The sequence below is a fragment of the Oenanthe melanoleuca genome, chromosome 24, assembly GCF_029582105.1.
Source record: "Oenanthe melanoleuca isolate GR-GAL-2019-014 chromosome 24, OMel1.0, whole genome shotgun sequence".
NCBI classification, from domain to species: domain Eukaryota; kingdom Metazoa; phylum Chordata; class Aves; order Passeriformes; family Muscicapidae; genus Oenanthe; species Oenanthe melanoleuca.
Genome location: NC_079357.1, coordinates 905,413 through 927,620, shown reverse-complemented (window position 1 = coordinate 927,620; position 22,208 = coordinate 905,413). Strand labels below are relative to the sequence as shown.

Here is a 22,208-nt window from a genome sequence, read left to right as displayed (position 1 = left end):
GGGCACACACACACACACACAGGCTGCGACACGCTGGGTGAAACATTGACATTTATATCGAAATATGCACTAACAGTGACTTCTACCAGCCGATGCATTTTTGCCAAAGCAGAATCACAATGGTTGTGTCCCGGGGAAGGCTCGGGGCAGTGGGTGGGCAGTGAGGGGAGGTACAGGAGCCTCCCTGCTCCTGCCTCACCCTCCCCCAGCACCTCACAAGACTCTGTCATTTCACATCTTTTGTTTGTTTTCCTCTCTGCTGCATAAACATGAAACTGGACACGCTCACTCAGAGGAGGTCACATCTCCAGCCTAGCCCCGTCCCGAGGGACATCCAGAGCTGGAACTGGAGTTTTCTCACAGGAGGCACTCAGATTTCAGCACTGGGTGAGCAGGAGGCAGGACCCCTCTTGCCCACAACACCTCTCAGGTGAGCAGGGCAGTTTCCTGCCAGGCAGCAACAAGCAGAGCCGAGAGCACTGAACCAGCACAGAGCGTGGCACCTCAGCAAGCCAAGCCTAAGCAGAGCCAGCAGAGCCTCCCTGGTGAGCCAGAGCCTGCCAAATTCCCCGGGCCACTCGGCACCCTGCCCACGGGGCTGGCTCACAGCGAGCACAGGGTGCAGAGTCAGAGCTTTACTGCAGAGTACATTCCTGGTTAGCATCTTTTCAGCCAAAGGCAGCAGCAGCAGCAGCAGGGAGGGAGGGAAGCAGGGATGCAGAGATTAAACTAGCACACGGCCTTTTCTTGCAAGCCTGGAGATGGAAAACTCTCAGGGAGCAAGAATGGGTTTGATCCCAGCTCCCTGAGGGGGCTGGGGATGGGATAAGCCCGTCCCTAGGAACTCTCCACTGCACTGTACTTTCAACATTTGATTTTCCACTTGCCCTTCCTGAATATTTCCAGCCAGAAGCTTATGGGAAGTGTGAGCAGTGCTCCCTCAAAGCCTGCCCTGCAAGGCCATCGAGCTCCAGGGAGCAGCACCCCAGGATCATGGGGGTAGGGTGCAATCCCTCCTCTCCCATGGCACTCTGCAACTCCCTGCATCTGATCCTGGCCAGGGGAATGCTTCACCTTTCCTTCATCTGTGTGTAGATCACATATACTGGAAACAAAACACACACTATGCATGCAATCCAGGCAGGAATCCTGCTATGATCAAAGCTACAGGAGGAGGAGGGGGATGAGGTGGGAGGTTAGGGGATTCCTCAACGCTAGGTCAGAGTTACACACCAGCCCCTTGGCTACAGCAAAGGGCAGACAGACTATGTACAGTACCTATGGGCTTCAGCAAAGCCACCTGACACCTGAACACCCCTCCCTTGGAGCATGGAGTGAAGCTCTCCGTTCCTCCCAGGTTTACCTGCCTGGAATCCTGCGGGAAGCACAAACCCAGCGTGGCACCACTGAGCTCCAGCTCCGGCAGGTAAGGCAGGGAGGAACAGACTTGGTTTAAAACAGGCTATTTGCAAGTTATCAATTCATCTAGGGCTCTGCCTCTCAGGTCCAAATAATTTCCTTCTGGAAGAGAAGCTCTCAGTTTTAAATGAAAAGTCTTTTTGCTACAACCAGCCCTCTGAACTACAAACCAAGCCAAAACCCCACTGTGTGAGCCACAGCCCGTCAGGAGGGCACCTGCCCCTCTGGCTCCCTTGCTAGAGGTGAGGAGCAGTGTCCAGGGCAGGAGAAGCTACGTCTCAACTTCACTTTTTACTCTAAGAGGCTGTAGTTGCTCAAATAAACTGTTTATACAAGTAAACCAGTAGTGATAAGGAAATATACACCTTGGGATCTGTAAAGCTTCAGAGTGATTTAGGCCTTGCAGCCAGGGGCTCTTCATGTGGGTTTGCTTTCGAAAAAAGGATGTAACAGTCATACTTAATAAAAAAATAGAAAAGAAAACTGCAAAGAGCCCGGGCACCTCAGAGGGATGTCTGTCAGTTCCAGAGGAGTGAGGAAGTGACTACCAATTACTGGATCATTAAAATCCTACACTGAGCAACTGCTAAAAGCCAGCAACATCACGGGCAGCAGGAGCAGGGGCCAGCAGCAGCACCCAAATGGGAGCGTTCCCAGGAGAGCTGCGTGGGAGGAAGGGAAGTGCCCCCGCTAGCAGGACTGGGGAAACGAGCACGAGACAAGCACTGGGGAGTGTTACACGAGTTCAGGTAACTGTTTGCTTCTTTAAATTTCTGAATTCCAGTTTCAAGCTGCTTCAGAAAGGAGTGAGAAAGCAACACTTGTCATTTAACGCCCCCTCAGTAAACAAACAAACAAACAAAAACCCCAAACAAAAAAAAAAAGAAAAAAAACCCGCCTAAACGGTGGAACCGAGCTTGGAAAAATGCATCTGTTCTGGCTTTTGCAAGTGGAATGTGATTCTTGTTCCCAGGCAAATACACAGAGCATGATGGCTGCAGCCAGGAACGGTGAGCCAGGAGTGGGGCTGTCGGACAGGCTACAAGGGGTCTAGGACAACCACAGGGCAACAAGACATGAGAGGGGCACAGAGTGACAGTCCTGTTCTCGTTTTAAATGAGGAATGGTTTAAAAGTAAAACTCTTCTTTCAGCTAATTTCCTCCTGCAATAAAACCAACCCAGCCGGCCCTCGTATGTACAAGACCAGTTAAACATGAGCCTTCCCCCTCAAAACACTAGGTACGGACATCCGGTAACATTCTACAATGGAAAGTGCTTTAAGAAAGAAGGATTCTGTAGTGCCAGTGACAGAACTGATCTGATGGGCTGGATGATGCTCTCCACGCTGACAGCAGCGACTCAGGCCAGGGCAGCTCGTTTCTCCTCGGGGGTCTCCTCCAGCAGCTGCATGATCAGTTCGTGGAGGGGCTTGCAGACCTTGGCGTAGCCCCCGCCCGTCAGGTGCAGGAAGTCGAACATGTCGTGGTAGGAGATGGTGCCGTCCGAGTGCACGAAGCCCACGTCCACGTCCAGCAGCTGCACGTTGGGCAGTTTGGGCAGCGAGCCTTTCAGCAGATGGTTCACCTTGGCGTTCTTCTGCCGCAGCGGGTTTGGCTTCTCTCCACGAGGTAGCAGGCCCTGGCAGAGAGGAGGCAGAAAAGAGCTTTGTGACACTGATTTCCCTTCCAATTCAGGCTGCCTGTCAGGATTTAGGATGTCTGTGACAAGAGGAACTCATCCCTCGAATGAGAATTTGTCCATTCAGGCCTAATGTGAAATGCAAGTGAAGGAGCCAGATGAGCTATCAGCACTGATTGCCAGGAAAACTGCTTTCTTTTATTTTTTAAATGTATCAGCTTGTGCTCTTTCCATCCACTTTCAGCTACTCAGCAAGACAAGGACAAGGAAGCCAACTAGAATTCCCAATGCCAGCTGGAATTTGAGCACCTATTTTCCCCTCACAGGACTTCCTCAGTAACATTAAGAAGTGGGATTGGTACTGGGAATGAATCCACCCAGCTCTGGAAGGGCTTAAGCAGAGCTCCTGCAAAGCCAAGCCAGCGAGGGAAGGCACAAAACAGAGGATAGATCAAGGGACTGCCCTCCCAGCACCACCCAGGAGGGGTGACTCCCTCCCAGTGCCCTCCCAGTGACTCCAGTAAGGCAGAGGCACAGCCCAGGGAGCAGGGACGTACCAGCACAATCACTTTGGCCTGTGGCTGCTGGGTGTTTATCAGGCGCACGATGGCCTCGATTCCCCCTGCGACTTCTTCTGCTGTGTTTTCATGGTTATTTGTTCCAACCCAAACAACAATGACCTGCAAGGAGAGAAAAATGTTTCCAGCTTTTCCAGGGCAAGTGGTAACAGGGCTGATGACCCTGAAATCTCTGCATAAACATCATCTGTAGCCAAAGAGCTGCAGGGAGAGTTAGGCTTGATTTCAGCCCTGGGGCTGGCACTGCCCACTGCTCTCAGGGAAGGCACTTGTGCCAGGCCTGCAGCTGCAGGTGACCTTCACCTGGATACCCTCACTAACTCTGCAGCTCATACCTTGGGCTTGATGTTCTCCAGTTCACCGTTCTTCAGTCTCCATAGAACATGTCCTGTGGTGTCTCCACCAATCCCAAAATTCAGTGCATGGAGCGGGGAGAAGAGCTCTCGCCATATCTGCAAGCAGAAACCAACGTGCTGCTTCAGAGCAGCTTCCTGGCTGTGGAGCAGACACCACACGGTGTCCTCAAGGTCACTGAGAGAGCCACAAGCCCTTCTCTGAAAAACTCACTCCACAAAGGGCTTTTAGACAAGGAATGAGGTTTTATTTGGAGTCAGAAGAGATGGAGGTGCTGAGGGAAGATCCCTGGAGCAGTAATTTGCTGAACTCATCAGAGCCCCAGAGTGCTGATCTATTGCAGACCACAGTGTCCCTAAGCACAGGGCCTTTGAAGAAGGAATCTATGACCTGATTAAATCCTTCTCACACCCAGGTAACAAAACTAGAACAAAAGCTGCTCAGCTGCCACCATGGCAGAAGAGAACTGTTCTTTCCCTCAATAACTTTAGGGAAGAACCAGTGGACCAATGCCTCTGGCACCCTGAACTCTACAGGGCTGAGTGTGTTCTGGCCATAGCAGGTACAGCCACAGGGAATTCCATGGCCCTCAGGAGGCTGGAATCTGAGAGCTGGGGAGCTGTGCACATGTGCCAAAATGCAGGCAGCTGGTCGTGGCCTCAGAGAAGGAGGCAAAAGCAGCCAGGTAAAGCAGTGTCCAGGCACTGGGGAGTTCAGGAAGCAGGGCAGGGATGCCTCAGGAGACGGCAGTGAAAATGGGAACAGTGGAAGTCATCAGTGTTACACGTGATCAGCCACTAGTGGGTCAGAGAGAGATGCTCCAATTGCTCCGACCCCTCCCTCCCTCCCTCCCTCCCTCCCTCCCTCCCTCCCTCCCTTCATCCCTACCTCATACTGCTGTAGCAACTGCACCATGGAGTCCCCCACGAAGAGCACGTCGGGCTCCTTGTCTTTGCAGTCCAGGACAAACCGATTGTGCTGTCAAAGAGAGCAGCAAGGTGAGCTGCAGGTCACAATTGCTCCTGGGCATCCATCTCTGCTGCAGGACAGGGACAGTTGCCCAACCAGTTTCCCTTGCTGCCATGCCCTCCAGCACCTCTGCCTGCATTAACCCCTGAGCTGCTGGGCACTGCTCCCAACTCCACAACCCTGTGAGGATCCTGGGTTGGATGGAACTTGGTGTGGTTTAGTTTATGGCCATTGCTCCTTGCCCTGTCACTGAGCATCACTGAGCAGAGCCAGGCTCCATCTTCTGACACCCCTTGGAGATTTTGTATGGATTGATGGGGACCCCTTTCAGCCTTCTCAGGACTAACCCTGCCCAACTCCTGCAGTCACTCCTCATCAGAGAGCTGCTCCAGACCCCTCTTCCTTTGCTCCATCATGGCAGGATGTGACAGCTGCCAGCTCCAGGCTGTGGTGACCTCAGGGTCCCAAGTGTGGCCTGGGCAGCACTGGCCCAACATGCCCCCAGTAACGAGGATCCACCTGCCAGCCTTACCTGTGACATCCACCTGTCATCCCCCTGAATGTCCTCGGCGGCGTGTGGGACTGCTGCTGGGTTGGAGTCCCCCATGCCCATTCTGTTCCTGTGGAAAGAACAGCTCAGACCCACTGCTTCCAGCAGCTCCCACAGCGGCAGGGCAGGGAAAGGGCTGCTGGAATCTGCTGCACCACAGCTCCTGCCTGCTCCTGGGCATGCTGGCAGCTGGCTGACAACAACAACATGGATGTGCTCCATGCCAGAGTGACTCTGCAGCAGGCATTCCCCTGGAGCCAGGCACGGAGAGCAAAGCACAGCTCCGAGGACGCTCTGCAGCCCCACACCTGAGCCATGCAGGGCTTTAACAACTCAGCAACAAGCGCTGAGGCTCCGAGGATAAGTCCCTATTAGTGGCCAGAGATCCAGCTTACAGCTGCTGAGCTCCACAGCCCAGGTGGATAATCTGGCTTCGGGAGCAGAGCATCGTGGTGGGATTGATCCCAGAACCGTTAGGAACTGGGAGGGATCTCTGGAGATCATCCAGTCCAACCCTCCTGCCACGGCGGGGTCACCTGGAGCAGGTGACACAGGAATGCGTCCAGGTGGGTTTGGAATGTGTGCAGAGAGGGAAATCCCACCATCTCCCTGGGGAGCTGCTCCAGGGCTCTGCCACCCTCCATGGAAAGAAGATCTTCCCCACCTTGAGGAGGAATTTGTATTTTGGTTTATGGCCACTGCTCCTTGTGTTGATGCTGGGCATCACTAAAGGGAGTCTGGAATCACGCTCTGACACTCCCTGGAGTTATTTGTATGGATTGATGGGATTCCTTTCTCCAGGCTGACCAGGCCCAGATCTCCCCATCACAGAGATGCTCTATCCCTTCATCATCCTTGCAGCCCCCGAAGGATCCCCAGCGGGAAGAGCAGCGGGCTGATGCTCCCGCGGCCGCCGCCTGCAGCGCGGTGGGCGCACACGGCACCCGCAGCCCATGGCGGCGGGCTGGGCTCAGCGGGGCGGCTTCCCCCCGCGCCCCCTCCCCTCCCGCCGCCCCCCGCCCCTCCGCGGTGTCCCCGGGCCGGCGCCGCCCCGCGCCGCGCTCCCCCCGCACTCACGGCGGCTGCGGCTCCTTCCCCCGCGACTCCATGGCGGGCGCGTCCCCTCCGCTCGGCCCCGCGCCTGCGCCGCTTCCGCTTCCGCCTCCCCGCGCGCGCCCCGGCCGCCGCTTCCGCCCCGCGCCCGCGGAAATCCCGCCTCGCGCCGTGACGTCACTGCACCGCTCCCGTGACGTCATGATGAGCCGAGGCGAAGCGGGACCCAGGAGGGGAGTGATGGAGTCACTCCCTGGCCGGGTGATGTCATGAGGAATCTTTTTGCTGTTTATCGTGGGTTTCACCCTGAAACAACAGCACCTCCCGCCCCTCGCCATGACGTCATTCTACCACTCCTGACGTCATTCTGCCCCAAAGATGAGGCGTGACCTGCATGTGGGGGGTCCCTGATGTCCCTGAGAGGAGTGATGCCGCAAGAACAAGTTTCTAATTTTCTAATTTTCAGTTTGGTGTTTTGCCCCAAAACTGAAGCGGCTCCCGAGCCTCGAGGGGCACCAGATGGGGCGGTCTCACCACGACATCATTCAGCTAACCCCGATGGGGACTGACGTCAGACTCATCTCCCATATCTCACTGGTTTCACCCGAAAACCGCAGCACCAACCACCCTCAGCAGCTCTTATCCGTGACGTCACTCTACCGCCCTGTGACGTCATTCTCCTCCCGAAGTGAGGCGTGACCCAGGTGTACGTAGGCGGGGGGGGGGTCCCTGATGTCGTGACGTCACGATTATCACATTTCCCATTTCCCGCGGGTTTCTCCCCAAACCCGCAGCGCGCCTCCCTCCCCCCGCGCCCGCCGCGCGAGGGCGCCCGGCGCGGTCCGCGCGCCGTGACGCGCGCAGTGACGTCAGAGCGCCGCCCCCGTCGCCATGGCAGCCGCCCGCCCCCCGGCGCCCCCCCGCGGATGAGCTCACGCGGTGCCGCAGCCCCGCGGGGGGGTTCGCTCCGCGCGACAAGATGGCGGCGGCGGCTGCGGCGGGAGGAGGCGGCGGAGCGGGGGCTCCCCCCGCGGCCCCCCGGCTCTCCCCGGCCCCGCCGCCCCCGCGGCCCCCCGGGCCCGCCCGCATCGGCTACTACGAGATCGAGCGCACCATCGGCAAGGGCAACTTCGCCGTGGTGAAGCTCGCCACGCACCTGGTGACCCGCGCCAAGGTGAGTCCCCCGCGGGGGTCGCGGCGCTGTCCCGGCGAGCGGGGACGGAGCGGGGAGCGGCCCCGAGCGCCCCCAGCCCCGAGCGGGCGCTGCCGGGGAGCGGGGCCGCTGTCACGGGTGGCACGGGTGTCCCCGCCGGTCCCGTGGCACCGGGATAACGTGGAGGTGGAGCGGGGGGGGATGCGCCCGTGGTACCCGGGGATGCTCCCGGCGTGCGGGGGGGGACGCGGAGGGCAGGCGGGGGACAGGTCAGTTCTTACCGGAACGGTGAGAATCGGTCGTGGCCGGGTCTCCAGGGCCGTGGGAACGCGCAGGGAATAGCGCGAGGGCCTCCCGAGGGAGCGGCGAGTGCAGGTAGATGCAGGTAGGGCCGCGCTGCCAGGTGAGCCCCGGAACATGGCCGGAGATCCGGGTGGGTGCAGGCACGGGCGAGCCCTGGAGCCCGGCAGGAGACCCGTGAGGAGCGGCACTGCCGCTGCTGTACCGCCGTGACACCGGGCTGCCGGGGCTGGCCGTGCTGCATGCACCAGGCGGCACCGGGTTCTCCCCGGAGAGCGGCCGGAGCGGGGCTGGCGTGGGGCTGGCATGGGCAGGCAGCAGGCAGGCCTGAGCCAGAGCCCTGCGCCTGCCCTGCTCTTGGCTCCGTGCTGGCTCCTTGGAAGTGCTGCAGAGGGAGGATGGTGTTGGCTGGGCTTGTCCCTCTGTCAGTTCCCGGGGTTGCCCCTCTGTCAATTCCCGCGGATGTCCCTCTGTCAATTCCCGGGGCTGTCCCTCTGTCAATTCCCGCGGATCTCCCTCTGTCAATTCCTGTGTCAGTTCCAGGGATTGCCCTTCTGTCAATTCCAGGGATTGCCCCTCTGTCAATTCCCGGGCTTGTCCCTCTGTCAGTTCCAGGGGTTGTCCCTCTGTCAGTACCTGGGGTTGCCCCTTTGTCAATTCCCGGGGTTGTCCCTCTGTCACTCTTTGGGATTGTCCCTCTGTCAATTCCAGGGGTTGTCCCTCTGTCAGTTCCTGGGGTTGTCCCTCTGTCACTCTCTGGGATTGTCCCTTTGTCAGTTCCTGGCGTTGTCCCTCTGTCACTCTCTGGGATTGTCCCTCTGTCACTCTTTGGGGTTGTCCCTTTGTCAGTTCCTGGGGTTGTCCCTCTGTCACTCTCTGGGATTGTCCCTCTGTCAGTTTAAGGAGCAGCATTGTTTTGAAACAGGAGGAGAAATCCACCATCGCCTTGGTTTGTTGGAGCTCTGGCTCTTTGCCCGGATAATAAAGTGAAATTAATTTCAGGGGCTATTTAAACATCAGTTATAACACCTCCTGGACAGTTCTTTTCAGAGCTGGGCTGTATTTGCCTGCCCTGACAGCTGTTTTGTGCCTGCAAGTGCTCGATGCCACAATTTAACCTGCACTTGAGGTGTTCTGTGCTGCTGTTCTGCCCATGATGAATCTAAACCTTGCTGGGAGAAACGGGGTGATGGGTTCAGGTGCTTCGAGTGCAGGACACTGACCCCTCTGAGTGGAGACCACTCCTGGAAAAGGAGGGATCTAGCTCCAAGTTGCTTTCCTGTTCCTGTTTCCAGACTCCTTTCTTAGGTCAAGGTTTCTTCTCAGTGGTGCTGACTCTGAAGTTTGCAAAATACCAAAGCAGAGACCGTCTTTTGTGTGGGAATAGTTGATTTTGTCCAAAGAATGGCAGAACATGCGCACCAATTTTATCTGGAAATTGTGTTCCACGTTTACAGGGCCAAGGCTGGATTTTGCACGTTGGCTTTGGGTGATGGAAGGGGACACTAAGCTTGGAAAGCTTTGTTTTATAGCAGTGTACACTCATTCCTACTGCCCTGGAGTGACCAAGGGTGGGTTGTGGACTTCAGGAATTGGCTTTCTGATGGGAAGGTGAGGTGCTGGGGGCTCTGGAGCAGGAGGTTTGACGTGCACCACGTTCCCTGCATGGAAGAGATCCAGTCCCTGTCCCTCTGAGCTCTGGGGGCTCCCCAAGCCTGGGGAAATACCTGTGCTGGAACAACTGCCATCTGTTCACTTGAGCTGGGATAGCTTGGAGCTGAAACTTGACCTGGAAGCTTTCTCAACTCCGAGGTCAGGTTTCCTTTCAAATCCCAGCCTCTGGAGAGGAGTGCGAGTGAATGGATTGGATTCTGCTTGCAGACCCTGAGCACTGTGGGCTCAGTACTTTTCCTTCGCTGACAGAACTGTTGCTGTTGGCTCTGGGAGAGGAGTGGGGAAGGAGAAAGGAGCTGCTTGGTTCAGGCTCTGGGACTCATGAGGTTAGAAGGGAGGTGTTGATGTAAATGCATTGCAAAGGGCAAATCCTTATGGGGAATTGTTTTTGACTGGCAGCAGAAATACAAAATAATGCTACTGCAAACTTGTCTTCATCACAGTTACACTTTTAACACTTTGACTTAATGGAAACAACTTGGAAGTGAGTAAAACCTTGGCAAAATGGGCGCATTTAGGGATCTGAAAGAATTCTTTGATCACGAAACGCAAGCGCAGCCCGGTTGCTGCCTGTGCTGGCAGCCCCTTCCTGAGGTGATCCTGCTCTCCCAGCAGTAGCTGCGTAAGGGAACCGGGCAGTTCAAATATAGCCACCAAATCCCTGCACAAACTTGACCCCATGTCACATTCTCTTAGAGAAAAGCGGGTTTGCTTGTCACAGCCCCTCCTTGGGAACCGCGCTCCTCCGCCATCTCAGACAGAACTCTGCTGTGAGTGTCCGTGTGAGCTTGGAAATAGATGTACCCTGTGATTTTGGGCCTTTTCCAGAAGGTGAAATTAATGACTGGTATGCATTGCTGAGCCTGGAATTTGAGGTGGTCTGTGGATCAGTCTTGGATCCTGTTTTCCTTTCCGGTGGACATTTACCAGGTCAAGTGGACTTTGACATGACAGCTCGAGATAACATTCCTGGCTTGTGTCCCCTTTTCCCTAAAAAGAGAAGTGGAGGGTAGTTGGATGCCTGGTCTGATCTTAAAGGACAGGGATTTTCCTGGCCCTTGGGAAGTTGAGCACTGCATTTATTTAGGGAGAGGAGCAGGGTGCCTGGCCCTGCTGGGCTGGCACGTTCTGCTGACACCGAACGTTGCAGTTCACACAGAACTGCGTTTCAGGAGCTGAATGTGGGTCAGCAGTGCTGGGGACACTGAGGAAGGGGAATGTTAATCATCCCAAAGGGCAGGAGGCCTGTATTCATAATTGTCTCTGCTGGAGCTGATGGAATAGAAGGGAACAGTCGGCAATTTACGTATTAACCAAGGCAGCAATTTACATTCAGTCCCTGCCCATGCAAAGTTGGACTGTTGTGCTCTGTCAGAGCTGCTCTGATGGCTGGGCAGGAGCTGGAGCCACTGCTCTGACTGGGATAAATTTGGCACCTGTGGGGTATCTTGCTGCATTCTTCCTTCTGTCTCCATTCCTTTTGTCTCTTCTCATCTTTTATGAGAAACCCTTGTTTCTGTGCTAAAAATCCTCAGAGTGACCTGCTGAATGAATTGTTTTCCACAGAATTTCCATTTATAAATCATCCAAGTGACTTCATCAGAATTCCAGCTCTGTTCAGGCGGTGGGGTTGTTTTTAAATGCCATGGTTTTTCATGAGGGCTGGTCAGGGAATGTTCCTGAGCGTGCCAAGGAGCACATACCCTATGTTCCCGTGCCCTTTGGCTCTTGTGTTTGAGCCTTCAGGGGCTGTTTGGGCTGAGGAGGACAGAGAGGGACACTCTGGTCACTGGGCACTGCTGAGAGCTCTCTGCTGTCCTGGCTGCATCCCTTCCATCAGCTCCATGTGATGGGAGGTGCAGCTGGAGCACGGAGCAGGGTGTACCTGCCGTGGCTGCGCTGCTCTCATGGAGTGTTTCACTGGGAGACAGGAGTCACTTTCACATCCATCTTTCTCTTGAAATGGAATTGACAGTCCTGGGAGAACACAGCTCCTTCCCAAGCGCAGTGATCTTCCTGCTGTGCTGTCTTAGCTTCTTGCAGGCTGGTTGTCAACTTAGGTTTGAGTTAAATTCCAGTAATATCTGGATGGGAAAAACTTGGAGCAAGCTTCCCTGGCTGTCTGTCCTGAGATCCTGTTTAAGGGGTACCTGGAGTTGTTCTGCTGGGTAGTAACCCAAATCCACAATGCTTTCATCCTTGGCAGAACACAGCCCTTCTACCAGCACAAGCACAACAGGAGGAAGGCTAGAATTGAGCTGATTTTCTTTTTAAGGAGCTAAGCCTTTTCTGGAGAATGGGAGAAGACATTCCCTTCCATGAGAGAACAGGCATAATTTCTGTGGTTTGTCTTTGGGTGAGTTGGAATCATCAGTAGAACACGTATTTCACCAGAGTTCTTGGAGGTGGGCACTGTGGCACTGGAAAGCAGGATGAAAAGCTGGCAGACTTCATGGAGAGCTGGGCTTTGCTGAGTCTCTGGGCTGGGTCTCTGAGCACGGGGGGCTCCAGGGCTCGGCTGGGTTTCTCTGCTCAGGTGCAGAGCGCTCTCAGCCCCGAGGGTGGAAGATGGAGAAGCCCTGCTGTGTCCTGCTGCTGCCCACGGGGCCATGCTGCAGCCAGGCACGTGGCTCTGGGCTGCTGAGGGCTGCTGCAGCCTGCAGCCAGCTGCCCCTGTGTGTGATAAGCCCTGTGCTGGCGCTGCCCTGACTCATCGGCCTCGTGTCAGATGGAATTGTTCAATAGCGGAGCCGCACGTTTTGTAATCACCTGGTCGCCTTTCATCAGTCCTTTTCCTTTTCTTTTGCAGTGTTTGGTGGTGCTTCACCTGCTTCTTGTTTCTCCTGGCCATAAGGAAAGCTGATGGTTGTGGATGGCTAATTCTTCAAGGCAGCATTATCCTGCTGCTCACAGGGCCTTTGTTCTCCTTGCTCGTGTGCTGCAGGAGAGTTGTATTTTAATTCTCATTTGGTGGGGAGATTTAGCAAAAGCCTAAAAGCTAGAAATGAACTTTGGCTAAGCAGAGTTGCCACAGTGGGGATAAGAAGGAATATTTCCTTAAAACCTGAGAGCTGTTGCCTGTATCAGCTGTGGGCTGAAGTACTGACATTTATGTTTCATTGCAATGTTTTTCTTGCTATAGCAAATAACATTTGATTACCAAGATGTGAATGCCAGAGCATGATTGAATTAGAGACCAGGCTGCTTCTTGAGATGCTAACAGGTGGAAACAGGAGAGCCAGCTGACAGTGGGCTGGGTGAGCTAGGGGGCTGTGGCATGTGTCCTGAGCCTTTCTGGGCAGGGAGAATTTTCTAAGAGAGCAGGATAATTAATACCTACTTATCAGCTGTGTGCCTCTTAGCTTATTTGGGGGGTGAGGTGGCTACAACTTCTGTACCTCTTCAACCTGCCTGCTTCCCACTCCTGTGGAGTGCCTTCCTCCCGAATATTTGCTGTAGCAGAGCTTTGGGGCTGCTGCAGCAGGAGGAAATCAACACTTGAAGGAGGTGGTGGCACCTTTGGGCAGGCACAGGGCTGCCCCTGTGAGGAACAGCCACTGACAGGAGCAGGAGGAGGAAGGGCTGTGGGTGTCTCTTTTCCAGGAGGGTCTCCCAGAGGTTTGGTGAATGCTGCAGAGCACTAATGAGGGTTTCTAGAAGCTGTCTCCTCATTTGTGTTTGAAGGAGGAATTACGTGAGAGAGAAATAAGGAAATGGCAGTGTGTTGCTGGGAGACTGGGCTCCTTGGGTATTAGACATTTTCACAGAGAAGCAGCTCTAAGCTCCCTTTTCCCACGTCCTCTCGCTGGCTCCTGTATCAGCCCTGTGCAGTGGTGCTGCCCCTTCTTGCTCTCACCAAGATGATTGCATAACAACTCTGTTTTTCCCCATGAAAGTAAAGCTTTGGGAGGTTGCTCCAGCATTGCCAGCAGAGTAGAATTCACAGTTTATGGTGGAAGTTCTCCCTGTCTGAAAAGATTTGTCTCTCAAGAGTTGTGACTTCCCTGTGTGACCGTGGTGGGTCTCGTGCTCTGCACACCCCCAACAAGATGCTGCATTTAGCTGAACCTGAACAAGCAAAGGTTGAAATGGCTTGGAGCTTGCACAGGTTTAAATACAGCAATTTGGAGATTCTCTAGTTAAACTATTATGCTCATTTAATACATTCAAGGCCTTTCTCCTGATCCCAGGCCAGGGGTTTAATGTGCTGTGTTAACACTTAAATGAAGAAACCACTGAAGGCTGATTCATTATTAGTCATTATGTGTCTTTTTCTAGTAATTCTGACCCCAAGTCTCTCTAGTTGAGGCTAAACCTCGCCCTCTCTGCTAAATGGCCATCAAAAGGGTTCCATGAAAAGGGAATTCTGTGGCTTCAGCCAAGTTTCAAAGTAGTCAGATCGTGCTATCCCACACAAACAAACTCCCACAGCCAGTGGAACTGACACGTTGGGCTCAAAAATAGCCCAGCATGTGTGGGGGGAGCCGAGCTGAGCTGAGCTCTGCCATCAGAGGATGGGCAGGAGATCCTGGGACAGCACAGCAGCAGCAGAGCTGGACCTCACTGGAGCCTGTCAGACCTGGCCAGGTGTTATCTTGAAGCTTTGGGTCCTTTCAGAGCACGTGGTCTGATCCCAGAAAAATGTTGCTGATGCTTCTGGTTTGTTCTCTGCATGCAGAGTTGGAGACAATTTCCAGCCAGGGCAGCTGCAGCTTGGAAGAGCTGTAGGAAGGAGCTGGTCCTTGTGCAGTGCAGGTATATTGGGAGTGACTCCAGCATCCCCTCTCTGCAAGATGTGGAACTTTTTCCTGGGGATGGGGGCTTAGGCCTGCACTTTGTGGCTATAACTCCATGGCAAGAGTGCAGATGCTCTTCTTGAAAGCACTTTGGCCATGGGAGGTTTGGAACAAAGGCATAAATATGAGTATTGGCTCGTGCCCCTCAGCTGCAGTGTGTGCAGGAGTTTGTGATGGCTGTCAGAGGGGAATGCAGCAGTGGGGAACCTCCCCGTGGGATTTGGGAGCTGCAGTTCCTGAGGATGTGTCTGAAGGAGAGGGTGAGGATGGTGGGGATGCAGACACATAACCTGGCACAGTGCAGGGCACAGCAGCAGCAGGCTGAGGCTCACCTGGGCAGGGCATGGCTGGGGTCAGTCTGTCCAGAGGCTGATTCAGCACAACCACGGGGATAAACTGCCCTTGTCCTCCCAGGGACCAGAGTGGGAGCCTAACCAGCCTCCCAAATCCTGCCTGACTGGGGCCTGCTGGCAGGAGTGATCTGTGCTGAGTGCCTCCATCAGATGGATGCAGGGGCTGGCCTGAGCACTGGTGTTGTGCAATGCAGGAGGTGGCTGTTCCTGACTGCCCAGCTGGGTGTTGCCATCGCAGCTCAGGATCTCCTCCATGTTTGCCACTCTCCTGTATGGTTTGGCTCTGCCTTCAGCTCCTTCAAGCCTCGGCTGCAGTTATAGGACATTAATTACAGTACATTTGGAAGATGGTTTAGAAGAAAAGGAGTCTGTGGGGTATCAGCGTGCGACTGCGGGCCCGGAGCTGGAGGCCAGCGTGGTTTGACAGGGAGCCAGCCCCAGGACGACTGTCAGAGCTCCATTAGCTGAGCACACGCCTCGGCACTACTGGGAATACAGAGAATGCGGGGCCGCGGCAGCAGATTAAAGTGTTTCAATTAAAGTCTGGATTTGGAGGCTGTGTGCGTCTGCTGCCTTTCAGCAAGCAGATGGATGTTTCTTGTCTCCTTCCAATAACTTTTAAAATGTGGTTGGTCCTGTTGGAAGGACTTCTGAATGAGAGGGACGCAGCGAGGTGTTTTCGAGGCTGGGGAAGTGTGTGTGCATTTCTGCAGCAGAAGGGAAGACACATTTTTTCCAGGTTTTTCCTTACCTACACAAGACAGTCTCAGCTCGTCCTGGCTCTTTGGCTGTCTTGGGCTTTCAGCTGTGCCTTTTCCTGCATAACCTCTGTCCCTGCAGAGAGTGTTAATTGCAGGAATACCTTTGGAATGTGTATGGAAGATAGCAGGGATGGGTGTGTGACAGACCCACGGCAGTCACACTGTGGGCACAAGGGTTTTTTTAAGGCTCTGGGATCTGTCATGTAACCTGAAGCACTTCTGAATTGTTTGCCTGAGTTCAGGCTCATCAGGTACTTCCAGGTGTGTTTCTGGCCCCTCTCAGGGGACAGTATCTTTGGAGCCCTGAGGCTTCTTGCAGTTGGGTGAAGGCAGCTGCATTGAAGCTGATGCCTAAAAACTAATTGTGGTGTTTCGCAATGCCAAGTGTTCCTAATGGAAGGAGTAAGTTTATGAGCTGTGTGTCATTGTGTGTGAAGTGTGATCAGATAACACCCTGAACTGCAGCACTGAGCCTAATTGGAGCTGGTTCCTGTCTGTGGAATGGAAGGATACAGTCTGTTCAGGTGTCGTGCTGCTCCTGCAGGCTCGCAGGAGTCTGGAGCTGTGCTGATGCTCAGGGTACCCTTGCCAGGTAGGCAGAGCCAGTTGGATTTTCTGTGATACAGTCTTCTGACAGTGACAGTGAATAAATTCGGGGAAAAAACGCCTCTTGTCACATGGATAGCTAAATTCTTAAAGATGTTTGTCTGTGCCCCTTTCAGCTGAAATAATTAGTGCTACAGGAAAGGGTTTGCTTTTGTCAGTCACTGTGACAGCGTGATCATGTCTCTGCGTGCCCCAAATTTTCGTTTAAGCTCCCAGCACCGCCAGCAACCAAAGATGAAAAGTATTAGTCTGGGTACTTAGTCCTTCCTCTCTAGATGTGCTTGTAGGAAATCCTTGGGCTGTAATCTTGCGAGTGGCCCTGTCAAGGTTATCGGGCTGGCTGGAGTGCCGCTGACGGACGGGCTCTGCGCAGCCTCCCCCCGAGCCACCGCCGCTGCCGGGAATTGTCCCGGCCTCTCCCCTGCCTTGGACAGAGCAGGGATCATGTGCTGCCTGATTTATGGCAGGTTTGCTCGTTCCCAGGTGGCCAGCAGACAATGGTGCTCTTTTTCGGGAAGCTCCCGCTGTAGCCCGTGTCCTCTGCACCCCGAGGCTGGGGCAGCTGTGGCTGCTTTCAGCACTTTTGGAGGTCAGAGGACTCCCCCAGCAAAGGGATGATGATACAGCTTAGCTTGTGCTCTATTTCTTTGCACATGTGGATGTACCATTAATGAAATCGAGCTGCTCCCCAGCAGCCATGAAGGAGCATGTTCTCAGCTCTACAAAGCCCATCTATGTTCTCCCATCTCTCTGACACAGTGAGGGGGTTGTCAGTCATACAGCAAGTGTTTGTTTTCAAGCACAATCTCATTGGAAACCAATAAAAATCATTCTGATTCATTCTCTGTACGAGGATTTTAATACTTGGCTACCACAGAGGCTGTTTTTCCCCTGAGCCGCACTGGGAAGTGTAAGATTAAAAAAAAATCCAGAGACTTTTCCCTTCTGCTGGTTAATTCAGCTGGTTTATGTTAGAAACAAAGTGCAGAGTTGGTGGAGAAGGAAATCACGGTCGCTCCCTCCCCCTTGCTGCAGCGTGGGTGTCGTGTGCCCACTGCCCTGGCAGAGCTGAGGTACATGGGGAAACCTGTGCTTAGTCAGAACAAAATATTCATGTGTTTTTCATCCAAGCTGAGACTCCCATTACACAGTAAAATGACAAGTGAAGGCTGACTATAGGTATTTTCCCACTCAGTGGGCGCTTGTGCAGTTTCTGAGTCATCAGCTGACAGTGTGGGCCTCAGTCTCTGCTTTTCCTCGTGTGCTGCTGGTCCCAGTTTGGTTCCACAGACACAACTGGATCCTTGTTTTCACTTACCATTGACACAGTTGGGAATGAGCTCAGTCCCTTCATGTGAACCCATAGGAAAATGTGGTGGTTTGGTGACTGCAATCTGGGATTTGAAATGCACCACCTTCTTTTAAGGTAAGGTGGGATACAGCCCCTAATTATGACAATTGTCCAGCTCCTTTTTGAGTGATGGTCAAATCTCTTGAAGTTTTGTAGGGCTTAGAGCAGATGGGTTTAGGGTACTTAGGAGGTGTAGCTAAAGCTGCCTGCAGTGCTGTTGGCAGTGACCAGCACGTGGCTGGATCTGTTCCCTGTTTCTGGAGGTGTTGGGGTTCCTTGTTGCTGTGCCATGGCAGTGAGGTGCAGAGCAGCAGTAGCTTTAGTGCAGCAGGAAATTAGTGGGAAAACTAAACGTGTCAGAGCTTTCACCATGGCAACAAAGCCCGGCTGGCTCGCAGCACAGCGAGACAAAAGCAGGTCAGGTCTGCACGGAGCAAGGTGGGAGCCTTCTCCAGGCTGAGTGTCTCCAAACCTGCCCCTTTTCCTGGAGAAAGGGCTGCTGAGGTGACCCACGTCAGGATTTGGAGCCAGGAATTAGAAGTGTGCTCCACTGATCTCATTCTTATGTCATCAAAGCTCCTGACTTGGGAAGTGCCCACAGCCCCAAGGCTGCAGGAGCTCAGGGGGTGTTTGGGCAATGCTCTCAGGTAAATAGTGGGGTTCTTGGGGCTGTCCCATGCCCCAGGGACAGGAGTTGGACTTTATGGGTCACTTCTGACTCAGGATACTCTATGATTCTGTGCTTTTTGCAGTGGATGGGAATGTTTTCTAAATGCCACACAGTCACTCAGATTGTTTCCCTTTCCCTGAAACTGTTTGTAAATAACAGAGGTTGTAAGTCTGCCTTGTGTGACAGTGCCCAGACACAGTTGCTTAATTCCTCGTCTCTTTCTCTTGGATTTGTGAGCAGCCCAGAGGCTGCACGAGCACTAAGTCATGTTCTGATGGCGCACCATCAGTTTGCTTATCTGTCTTCTCATTCTGTGTGTTCCAGCATTTTCAGCTCTTTGGTGAGGTCAGCACAAAAGGGTTGAGAGCACTGACATTGCCAGTGACACGTGGAAGGGCTGGCTGTGCTCTGTCCCCCTGACAGTGTCTCAGGGTGGTTTGGCCATCCCCAGGCAGGCTCAGCAGTGGGCCCTGACCGATGCTGCCGCTCAGGAGTTGTTTTCCTCATAATTGAGCGGGATATTAAAAGGTTTATGGTTTACAGTTACAGGCGTTGCTCCAGCCGGAGGAGCGTCGAAATCGATACGGCAATTACTGCCCGGCTCGTCACGGGTTGTGACTCTCACATGTTTGGGGAGACAAAAGTGGAAGTGGCTGGAGGAGTGCCACCAGCAGGGTGGCCACGGGCTCGCCTCCAAGCCAGGGATGGGGTGCTGGGCAGCATTTCTGAGACAGGGACAGGGTGCTGGGCAGGCACCCAGAGCCCACCTGCCCCGCGTCCCTCGGAGGGGGTACTCGCAGTTGGGCTCTCAGTTTTGCAGAGCACAAATATTAAAAGGAGAAAAAAGCAACTTTAGAAGTGCTCTAAGAGCATGTGTGTTTTACACGGTTTTCTTGTTCTTGTCATCTTCTCTTTGGATTTGTCATCCAGGCTGGGACTGCAGCAGGAGGAGGGTAGTGGCAGCAGTGACCAGGCCTGGGTGGCCCTGGTCGGGAAGCGCCGCTTCCTGCCGGATTTGCATCCCAAGCCCTAAGTCAGCACTTCGGGGCTGTGTGTGGTAGGGTGCCCTGGCTTGTTGGAGTGAGTCATCATTCAAATAGACACCAGTGCAAACGTGCTTGTCCAAACAAGAGCAGCTCTGCAGAGCTGCTCTGTCTGAGGTGAGCAGCAGAACTCTCCTTGTTTCACCACCTGCAGGTCCCCCAAGTCCCGAAGCTTGCGCAGTGTCGGTGTGGCAGCACCGCCTTCCTTCCCTGCTGCCTGGGACAAAGCTTTGCTTCCTGTGCTCCGAGGTCAGATCCTATCGCTTTGGAGGGAGCTGTGCTTTGGGCCTGGCAGAGCTTTCCTCTGGGTCCCAGAGCAAGGCTGCTCTGCACAGTCTGCAGCAGTGCCTCCTGCCCTTCACTGGTGGAAACCTCAGCCGTGCACCGGAGCGTTGGAATTAGCGCTAGGATGGATGCTCCAGTGGTTTTGTTAGAATAGGAGTATCAACTCCCAATTAAAATGGTGATTAAGATAGCTTTTTGGTTTTTGCTAGGCTTTTTCTTCTTATCTTAAATGTGTTTGAAGATCTTGAACGGCAATTCCAGCCATCTGCTTTGATCCTTTGGTTTCAGGAGAGGCTTCCAGCGGCTCTGCAGGAATGGCATGTGTCACAGGAGCTTTGTTTGAGTTCTCAGAGCCCTGTGCTCCTAATTCAGGGCTGGAGTAAGAAGTGTTTATGATGTGTGACTTGAGTGAGTCACCTCGAGCTGGAGGCAGCTGTCAGCCACAGGGACCTGCACAGCCCAGCCCATGTGCACCACACCTGGCTGGGTTATCCCGAGCAGGGCAGCTCAGCTGGGCAGGCTCCTGGCTGGGGCTCACCTTCTGTCACACACGAACTATTAGAGCTGTGTGAGGAAAGCACTGTCACCTCAGCTGTGCTCTGCCTCCTGCCATGCTCCTACCTTGTCATCTTTGGATGATTCCTCCCCCAGATGCCCTCCCAAAGGCCAGGAAGAGAGTTGTGCCCTACACAGAGGTGCAAATCAGCTCCTGCTGGCACAGTCCTGCTGCTCTGGCCCTGTCATCCATTTCGAGTGACAGCACTGAGCTCCCAGTGTGGGAATCCTTCCGTGGAGTTCATTTTCCTCGTTGTTGGCAAATTGTGAGCCAAATGTGTACACAGTTTAGAGCAACAACTTCCTATTGACAGTGCTTTCAGAGGATCTGTTGTTTATAAAGTGAGGGATTTCCAGCTTTGTTTTTCTCTCTCTCCAGTGCAGAGTAAACTCTTGAAATTGAATGTTTCATTTTTCAACTGCTTGATAATAGTTGTTGGATTCTGCTGCTGTTGGTGAAACCCACAGGCTGAGGGGAAGGCTCAGCTCTGTATTTTGGGTGTTTCTAGATCTATATGCAGTTTAAGTCTTCAGAGGATGGATGGATCAGGGTAACAAAAAGTGTGCATTGCACCTTGGCTCTGTGTGATATCAGTAGAAAGGTCTTTAGATAGGCTCTGTCTGTGTTCTAGCTGGAAGAGAAATGGGAACAAGAGGAAGAAAGGCAGGAAAATAGGTGTATCCCTGCAGTTTGGTCTGTGTGTACAGCACAGAGGGCCTGAACAGCGCTGCTGTCCTGTGTGCTCACACTCACTGCTTGGTTTCTTAATCCAGGCACTGCAAGAGCATTGCCAAAAGCTCTGAGGGAAATGAAGGAGCTGGGATCCATTTAGCTCCTATCAAGCTGATGTGTACAAAGTACCTTTTCATGCCATTGCCCAGCCAGTTCTGTCTGGGTGAGCAGGGTGAGTTCCTCTCTCTGCACACTTGGGCTTCACGCCAGGGTGTTCCATCTCACACACACGTATGAGAATGTTGTAAAAACATAAATCCCTAAGCCTCTCCCGGTGATACTGCTGTCATTACTCTGCCAGTAGTGTTCAGAAGTTAGGGTTTAAGTGGTTCCTTGGTTCTGTCCTCTCGTGCCATACGTCTCAGACCGCCCCTGGAATTAGTGCCAGGCAGTGGTTGGGAGTCAGGTTGAGTGACGCCTTGGGCAACCAGCTCAAGATCAGCAGGAGGAGATACAAGATACTCGGGTGCTGTTCGAGCTGATAGTGCCAGAGAAATATTTAGCACATAGGTGACACTTCTAATCTTTAAAGCACTTCATAAACATTGGCTAATCCCACAGTGCAGTCTTGGTTGGCAACCTATCTGTCTTCCCTGGAGAGAACAAACGGCTGGAGGACTCTGGGAAGCTTCAGTGCAAGGCTGTGATAGAGCCTGAATTTCAATTGGATTTTTTTAAGAATAATTCAAGCTACAAGATCCGCTGCTTCTGTGCCATGAAGCACATGAACTGCCTGCCTTCACTCATACCTGGGGTGGGGATTCCCTGTGCTCCTTCACGGGACACTGGATTGAGCCGTGCAGCCAGGCAAGGGAGGATGAGGAGAGCAGGCAGGTGCAGGAGGTGCAGTGTGAGTACCAGCTGTACAGGAGAGTCATGGGTGTGAGTCCTGGAAAAAAAACAAACCTGTGGCATAATGCTGTTGTACAGCTGCGATTTTCTGTGAGGAGAAAACCTGAATGACTTCTGCTCTTCAAGAACTTGACCTTTTCCTTCAGCATCCTGTTCTCATGGGAAGTGCAAATCCATGGGCAGGGAAGGTCAGTGCTCCTGTGGTCTTCTGCAGCCATGTCCTCAGTGGCAGATGAGCACTGTACCCTGTGGGTGAGTGAAAGAGAGCTGGGAAAGGGCACTTAGTGTGATACCAGGTGAGGCATCTCCTGGAGCCTTGGGGCATCCTTGACTGCAGTTCTGAGAGTGCCTAAATCCTCAAGCTACCGGTTGAGGAGGGAGGAGAGGCTCTGCCTCTCATGTTGAAACCAGGGCACTGTGTAGGAAGGAACGTAAGATTTGTATCATCAAAGGGCTGAAAGCAAGAGGGAACATGATTTTGTAGCCTAGTGATGAGGGAACTCCCCTGGGAGGG

At 53.6% G+C, this 22,208-nt stretch overlaps 2 protein-coding genes across 4 annotated transcripts in view; one reads left to right on the top strand and one right to left on the bottom strand.

The window, feature by feature from the left end:
• Positions 1-33: 33 nt before the first annotated feature.
• Positions 34-8,586, bottom strand: PAFAH1B2 (platelet activating factor acetylhydrolase 1b catalytic subunit 2). 2 transcript variants are annotated; one of them, XM_056509767.1, is made up of 6 exons: positions 7,997-8,586; positions 5,492-5,579; positions 4,879-4,968; positions 3,972-4,088; positions 3,616-3,738; positions 34-3,058 (listed from the first exon to the last, which is right to left on the bottom strand). In XM_056509767.1, exons 1-6 carry the CDS (start codon positions 8,257-8,259, stop codon positions 2,780-2,782), a joined length of 960 nt encoding a protein of 319 aa, XP_056365742.1. In that variant the 5' UTR covers positions 8,260-8,586; the 3' UTR covers positions 34-2,779. The 2 variants fall into 2 exon arrangements, with proteins under 2 accessions (XP_056365742.1, XP_056365743.1); XM_056509768.1 differs by lacking the exon at positions 7,997-8,586 and adding an exon at positions 6,587-6,698.
• The window catches only part of SIK3 (SIK family kinase 3), a 69,851-nt gene continuing 55,129 nt past the window's right edge, over positions 7,487-22,208 (top strand). For both annotated transcript variants that reach the window (XM_056509752.1, XM_056509751.1), the window contains exon 1: positions 7,487-7,736. In XM_056509752.1, the coding sequence (XP_056365727.1) occupies positions 7,542-7,736 (195 nt within the window). In that variant the 5' untranslated portion in view covers positions 7,487-7,541. The remainder of the gene's footprint in view (positions 7,737-22,208) is intronic.

Excerpts from the sequence above, each read along its gene's own strand:
- PAFAH1B2 (XM_056509767.1), bottom strand. The coding sequence starts at position 8,259 with ATGCAGCACGGCCAGCCCCGGCAGCCCGGTGTCACGGCGGTACAGCAG. Across the intron at positions 4,969-5,491 it reads ATGACAGGTGGATGTCACAG|CACAATCGGTTTGTCCTGGA; the intron begins GTAAGGCTGGCA and ends TCTCTTTGACAG. Across the intron at positions 3,739-3,971 it reads TGGAGAACATCAAGCCCAAG|GTCATTGTTGTTTGGGTTGG; the intron begins GTATGAGCTGCA and ends CTCTCCTTGCAG.